At 35.6% G+C, this 7,640-nt stretch overlaps 1 protein-coding gene across 3 annotated transcripts; it reads right to left on the bottom strand.

The window, feature by feature from the left end:
• Window positions 1–4,774: 4,774 nt before the first annotated feature.
• LOC103453616 (NAC domain-containing protein 104-like) lies at window positions 4,775–6,182 on the bottom strand. 3 transcript variants are annotated; one of them, XM_029107312.2, is made up of 3 exons: window positions 5,898–6,182; window positions 5,289–5,632; window positions 4,775–5,185 (listed from the first exon to the last, which is right to left on the bottom strand). In XM_029107312.2, the coding sequence occupies exons 1-3, from the start codon at window positions 6,058–6,060 to the stop codon at window positions 5,045–5,047; spliced, it is 648 nt and encodes a 215-aa protein (XP_028963145.1). In that variant the 5' UTR covers window positions 6,061–6,182; the 3' UTR covers window positions 4,775–5,044. The 3 variants fall into 3 exon arrangements, with proteins under 3 accessions (XP_028963145.1, XP_070682141.1, XP_008391397.1); XM_070826040.1 differs by having other exon boundaries at window positions 5,312–5,632; XM_008393175.4 differs by having other exon boundaries at window positions 5,316–5,632; window positions 5,898–6,181.
• Window positions 6,183–7,640: the final 1,458 nt, after the last annotated feature.

Genomic DNA, 7,640 nt, shown 5'->3' with positions numbered 1-7,640 from the left:
TGTTTGTTGTTTGTTTTTTGTTTTCTTTGTTTTCTCCTTTCTCGGTCCCTATTTCCTCCCTTATTGCATAAAACCCAAGTTTTTACGCCTTTCAATGTAACCATGCATTCTTGTGCGATATTGTAGCATCAAAATGTGGAAATTCAATGGCAGTGAAAGAGCCACGTGTCACATGATGATTGCCAGTTTATCGTTACTACTACTGCTTGCGTTTATAAACGTAGTTTTTATTTACCTGTCTTTCGTTGGGGTCAAAGGACATTCTTAGCCTGTCATGGCAATTTTACCATTTAGACGGTCTTGGGACCAAGAAAATGATTGGTGCGTCAAAGGTGGTGTTGAAAAAGCAGCTGGATCTTCTAAATTTTCTTCCCTATTTTTCTCTCAATTTCCACAAATATTCTCGATTTAGATTCAAAAAATCCCTGGGAAAAAAAATAATCTCAGTAACGGAAACGATAGGGGCCGAGAGAGATCCAACGATGAACAGCTACCTAAAAGAAAAATTGCATGAAAGTTTGAGGACAAGGATTGAGATCTACTTCAGATCTGTGTCTGGAGTTGCGAACTGAAAGATCTAGACCATTCAATTTTCTATTAGCGTATCTCACTGGTCCACTTTACAAAAACTCAAAAATTTAAATGGCCCAGATCTCTCTCTTTTTTGAACAGTCCGAATCTCTCGATTCGTAGGCTTCGAACACTAAAATTCAGAGGAGATCTCATTCCGACCTATAGTACCATACCCTACCCAATTAAACAGATTCAACGGTTGATTTTTGCTGGTTGAGTTTTGTCAACTAGGGACTGAAATTGTGAAACTCGAAGGTTTTAGTGGATAAGAGTTTCTTGGCTTTTATAAGAAGTATTGATAAACATAAATATTGAGTAGATCTATTTATTCAATCATACACCAACAGTATGATGGGGATCGGCCCGGGGGGGGGGTCTTTGGCAAAATTTTCCTTTTTCAAATTGATCTACTATGACCGGAATTTTTCAACTTAAAACGTGGATGAACACAAACTACAACGAGAGACGAAACTGTTGAGAAATTAATTAATACCTTTAGACCAATTTCAATCTTACGAGGATTACATGGTTATTTATTTAACAAGTTAAAGCCCTACTAAATGGGAAAAATTCGCGGAATCTAGCTCAAGGCTCCCTTGATGCCTTCTTGTAACTTGTGAAGGAGCTTGATAAACTTGGTATAAGCTCTCTCAACTGTGTTCGAATACAGTGAAAATCCTAGAATGAGTACTAATTTAACCTAGAGGTGTAGATAGGTTTCAATTTAAAACTAATTCAAATTATGATTTAAATTAACTAGTTATGCAAACTAAATCCTACACAAATATTCAGCATAAATATAAAGAGTGCGCATATGAAGTAGGATTTAACGAGAAAAAACTCATCACTAGGAAAATCCTCAGGCTACCAAGTCAGGAAGCACTAAGAAAGAAAGAATACATAAAGACTTACAAAAACTCATCAACTAGACACCCATACTAGCTGGCAGCTTCGTCTTCATGCCTTGCTACTTGATTTTTCTTCAGCCTTTGAGTTGAAGTGGCACGACACTAACACGGTCATCAATCACATTTCCCTCGAACTTTGCAAGATACTAACTCGATCATGCATAATGTATATATGATGAAGTGTTTGTTGAAAAACAATCAATTACGAAAATCACTATGAAAAATAATATTTTCTCTTAAAAACACATGTTGTTAAACACACAAGATAGCAGCAATATAAAAATTATTTTTCTTGCTCAAAACACAAAGCTGCTACCTTTCGATTATTTTCTCAAAAAACCAATGCACCCTTTCTCCAAAGACCTGACTTCTCATTTATAGACAAAAATCACTGCACACAAATAAGAACGGCAAAACCTTTTCAACATCCAGAAAAACAATAAGTTTATTTTGAAGCATGCAATCAGATAAATCCCACCAACAAAAGATGTGTTTTAATAATAAATGTAGAAAGGATAACTCATCTTAAAGAGATAAAACACATGATGGGTAAGAGTCCTATCCCAAATACAATAACATGGGATATCTTATGAATGTATAGTTGGATGCGTGCGTGCAAACGTACCTGAATAAGTATCTCGTTTATGTAACATCCTTGCAATTGAAAGTGTGAGAGACATCCTTAAACTTAAACAATTACAAGTGAAAATATATAACAAATCTAAGCTATTACAGACTCAGGCATTTTGTCAAGAATTGCCAATTTTGCACTAACATAAGTGGTGGAGCCACATGAGGACCTGATAGGCCTGGACCTTTCTTGCATTTTTTTTTTTTTTTGGTATGCTTTTGCTTGTATTTGTTAAATTTAACTTCAGTTTGTGTGCTTTTGGTTGAGTACTCGATAGTTAATTCACTATTTTGTATGTATAGAGTGTTGTTAAAAGAATTTATCTTCAAAGAAAACTCTCACAGTTGCAATTTTAAGCCATAATAATTATTGTTTTTTTTGTAGCAAAACTGGTAAAAATGTCGGTGCTTATGAAATAATTATCTTTACATTTTGTATCTCTGTTCCTCTCCTTTAATTAAAAAATTTCATTCCTGTACAGAACTTTTCGTGTTCTTCCCCACCCCCCACCCCACAACCCCAATCTTTTTCTCGCTTAATTGATTAACTTATTATTAATTCATGTGATGTTAAATCTCTTGATCCCAGGTTACATCCTCAGTTATTACTTTGTTCATTTTTTGTTTCCTTCCAAAACTCAAGTTAATCAGTGTACAATTATGACGTATTCATAAGATAAATATGGTGCCATAAGTCTAAAAACTACATTATTACAACTTCTGAGTTTCTTATTCGACAAGTAAAACATGAATATAAGAAAATTTTGTCTGATAGAGTTTACTGGACTTACTTTATTAAAAATGGAGGATTCTCTTCCCCTGCTATTCTCATCTCATTCCATCATCTCCTCTCACACATTGCTTTTTGTCTTATTGGCTCTCTCTCTCTCTCTCTCTATATATATATATATATATATATATATATAATCAATATAAGATGTTAACATGGCTTAACCATAACTGTTCAAGTAGGAGAGGAGGGGAGGGGAGGGGAGGGGAGGGAAGGGGAGAGAGATTAGGAGGGGAGAGAATCCTCCTCCAGTAAAAATAACATACTTATCTTAGCTAATTTACACCAATTTAACTCAAGACTAATCATTCTCTAAAATATGAAGGCATAATATGTACTGATTTTCGAAGATTGTTGATTCTTATTGAAGATAATCCTACGATCAAGAATATTTTAGGATATGAAAGTAAAAGAGAAAAAGCCTTTTCAATCTAACTTCTTCATTATCATATACATATATATTACTAGAAAATTCATTTGTACTAATATATGTTAATCAATTTAGTTTACGAGTATATTTAATTTCCTTGAAATCTTTACTTACAGTTGATACTTAGTTAATTTGACACACAAAACTAATACGTTTGCTAATAATTTTTAATACAAGTAGATCATACTATTATATGTGAACCTCACTTTTATTAGAGAATACATCAATTAGTGTATCAATTTTGTGTGTCCTATTAGATCGAAATTATTTACCAACTAAGTGTGCATCACTCCTAAGCATGGAATATTTGCATCATGCATGTGTCATGCTCCCCTAAGCTGCCACCCGAAAACTCAATTGTTGCTTGGGATTGTGCAAAATATTACCCAAATGCTATAAAGCAGAAAAAGATAAAGGAAAGTTTTGAGGTATGCTCAATGGCCCTTTAGCTGCAAACTTACACATTACATTACAGTGCTCCCTGGGCTCCACTTCCCTCCCTCACGTCTCTCCTCCTCACAATTTCTACAAGTGAGCATTCCAAGTCCCAGTAAAGGACGATCGATCGAGGACCAAGACTACCCAAAAATCTCGATGCAGCGTGTAATTAAGCTCAAGTCAACTCCTCTTGATAGTCGTTATATCGGGTCTGTCTTCGAGAGTTCAGCCTACTAAGTAGTCCGATCTTTTAAACAATTTTTATAGTTTAATTTTTTTAGAGTTAATCTCTACCGTTCATTTTCCAAACTACTCAGTAGTCGTGGACTATTGCAAAATAACTTAATAATACACAACAACGTATTACGCCAAATTTTGGTTACAAACAAATGTATCTGTTATGTATTTGCCTTGAGTAAACAAGGTTGAGAAGGTCCAGACACAAAACAAAGACAAACACTGCTACATGAGGCTTTCACTGTGAGATTCATATCTAAAGACACAAAACAAAGACAAACACTGATACGAAGACAAAACAAAGACACAAAACATATGTATCTGTTCTGTATTTGCCTTGAAAATTTCTGACCATGAGTGAATGTGGTCTTCATTGTGAGATTCACATATATTCATGATCAAATAATGCTTAAGCGGCTACATGCCACTTCTCATCGAGAAGAATATGGTCACTTTAAGAGAATAGATCAAAATATGTAAAACGTGTAGGATTGCTTACTCCTCTCTATGTGACTGCCAGTGTTGGAAAAATAGTAAAACAGATCGGTCTCATTGTTGACATACTTTCTAATATATTTGAGTTCTACACACAATAATATGGTCCATTTCTATTAAAAATATGTTAGATATGAAATTTGTTGTGTGCAAAGTTTTAAAAGATGTTAGGCGCTAGTCGGCCGGCGAACTGAGGCCTAGCGCCTAGGCGGCGTTAGGAGGGGATATTTAGAACAATCGTTGTGTCTTTAATTAGCATTGTTTAAGAATGTATGAAGGTAAATTCAATTTATTGAACAGTGAGGGGGCGAAACTTTAAACTTCCGTACAATTTTTTTGCTTCAGTTTGCAACACGACATATAAGTCTACCCACTCGGAGTGTAACTTATGGAGATTGTTTACAACGTTAATCTAGCTACAACTTGAAGTAATGAAATTATACAATTGGATAAAGCTCATCAGTAATAATGGAGCACTAGTTAGGTCCCTCTCTCTTCTCTAATTTCTCTCTTGATGAGTTCTCTTAATTACTCTAATTATGATTAATTTGGCAAACTTATTTCATCAAGATCGTCCAAAGATAAGAACACTTCGTCCAAGCATGAAAGCTCTGTCCCATCATCATCATCATCCTCCTCTTCATCACGCTCGTAGACTCGACACAAAATATATCCACTGTATTCCTGAAAAGGAAAATATATATAGAAATAAGAATAACCGAAAATATTTTTTTGCATATGTACGGAAAACGATATAATTATTTTGCTTCTTGACGTAATATAGTACGTGAGTTGCCACGCATGCATTACTAACTGTTTTGGGTTGCCCTCTTCTTTTGGAAGATCTGGTGGTGGTGGTGGTGGTGGTGGAAGAAGAAGCACAATCTGAGGCTGACGAAGAGAGACGATACTCATGCATTATCCAATTAGTTTTGATCCCTGAATTTGGAGCTTCTCCAACATAAAACGTCAAATATCTTTTCATCCCAACTTTGCTGGTAGAATTAGAAGATGAGCTTGAAAAGATAGGTTCTTCAATGCCTAATGTTTTCCAGTACCCATTACTCGTGACCCGATTCTGTGCCTTCCTGCTGTAGAAGTACCACTGCTTGCCCTCGCTCAAAGCCTTACCTATATATGCATATATACAGTGAAAAAAACTCATTAATTAATATACGAAAATTGTTCTCTTACCAGAAAATTTGACAATATTAACTAATATACTGCTAGTCTGAATATATATGTGAATCAATCAGATACTTGCGTAGCAACGTATGTATATAAGTTTGGCAAGAGAGTCATGTAATATGTGCTAGTTGTATGTATATCAACTAGCCATTGTCACCTATATATATTCAACTATTCATTAATATGCATGGTACAAAAACAAGCATACCATTTAGTTCCCACGGATCATATGGGTAGAGATGGAGATCGGGAATGACATCAGGATGGAAAGGTAAGAGAGTTGCCTTACGTTGAAGGAAATGGACTACAAGTTCTTCGTCCGTCGGGTCAAATCGAAAACCAGGAGGGAGCTTAAACTGGTTATCTCCCATTAGGATCAAATATCAAACAATAACAAGAAGAGAGAAGAAGAAGAAGAAGAAGACGACGAAGTTATGTGATACAACAGCTAAGCTTTGGATATATAATTCGTGTAAACGTAGTCTTAGCTGAAGGTGATACTTATAGCTAGCTATAAAGAAAGCAATAGATCGAGATGAAGAGAGAAAAAAGATAAAAAATAAATATAAAAGAAAAGTGAGTGAGTGAGTGACGTGACGTGAAAAAGAAGGTGGGTTTTCATCAGAAATGGGAGTTGAGTTGATGGTTTGATTTATGATAAAGGTGCTTTGATATGCAAGGCGGCGGCCAACGAATGGATTGGGGGTTTGGAGGGACATGTCTGCGTGCAACACCCCCCACAAAAAAAAAAATGAAAAAACCAAAAATACTTGATTGTAAGAGTAAGTGGATATACACTTCTTTTGGACACTAACTTATGTAGGAGTCATTCTTCTTCCAATGACAATGTAACATTATTGTATCAAACAAATATTACAATTGAAATCATTCATTCTCTAGGAGAAAATATTCGCTTGGAGAATTTTTAGTCATTCATAAGAATAAAAATAAAATTACGTTTCAGTATGAAGATGTTACTTGTACGTTACGCCAATTTGTTGGACATATAAAAAATTCAGAGATATAGGAATTAAACGAATTTTCTTGAAATGATTTTAAATGGTAAATAATTCTGATTATAACATTTGTACAGTAAAATAATGTCACACGGTCATTGAAAAAAATCATCCTCACAAATAAGGAGCAAAATCCAATATTTTTATTTGTTTATATATTCAATCATGTTTGTATATTTGGAATTTGATAAAATCAGAAAATTTGGAAAATATATTGTGGGTCTTCATCATCCCACTTCATGCTGATATCATGCCCCTCATTCTCAAATCTCATCCACGTGGCACACACGAATATGGGTTTGGTCGTGGACCAATTTGAGGTTCGAATTCGATGGGCCATCTTCCTTTTGGAGTGTGCCGAAACACCAATAATTATCATTAATAATTATTAAAAAGTGTTTTAACTAACTCGTGGCTTTTGCTTTCCCTTGCTTCTCTTAAAGAACACTAGTCATCAATGTCCCCCACCCTAAATTCACAAATCAGAGTCTTCAGAGTCAACGCAAAACTTTTTCTTTACTTTGGGAGTTTTTATTTTCCAAGTTTATCTTATACATTCTCTATAATTTCTATCACATAACATTATTTTTTTTATATAGTTAAGAATGATAGTTTTCGGCTCTTTATGTCTAACTTACTTTTACGTATAACCCTAAGAGCAACTCTAACGGGGGAGGTTGCTCGGGGGCCAGACATTCAAACAGGACCAAATTGCTGGGGGGATAGGGTCCAGCGTTGGGTAGCCCGAGTGACAAGCGAGGCCCGAGGAGTAGGCCCGGCGTCAATTGCCAGCCCGAGGGCTACATCAGGCGCATGCGTTTCACGCGTGCGTGGGCGCGCGTCTTCCGACCAAAAAATAGGGCTGGGGCCCAGGCGCCTGTTTTGAAATGTTACTGTTGGGGAAGCCATGGCTTCCTCATGTCCGTTCGATTGCA

The sequence above is a fragment of the Malus domestica genome, chromosome 08 (assembly GCF_042453785.1).
Source record: "Malus domestica chromosome 08, GDT2T_hap1".
In the NCBI taxonomy this organism is placed as follows: Eukaryota; Viridiplantae; Streptophyta; class Magnoliopsida; order Rosales; family Rosaceae; genus Malus; species Malus domestica.
This window is presented reverse-complemented; position numbering and strand designations above follow the sequence as displayed.

Bases quoted from the DNA above. Each gene is read 5' to 3' on its own strand.
- LOC103453616 (XM_029107312.2), bottom strand. From the start codon at position 6,060: ATGGGAGATAACCAGTTTAAGCTCCCTCCTGGTTTTCGATTTGACCCG. The intron at 5,633-5,897 runs GTATGCTTGTTT...ATGCATATATAG, and splicing joins TGATCCGTGGGAACTAAATG to GTAAGGCTTTGAGCGAGGGC. The intron at 5,186-5,288 runs GTACTATATTAC...TTTCCTTTTCAG, and splicing joins ATGCATGCGTGGCAACTCAC to GAATACAGTGGATATATTTT.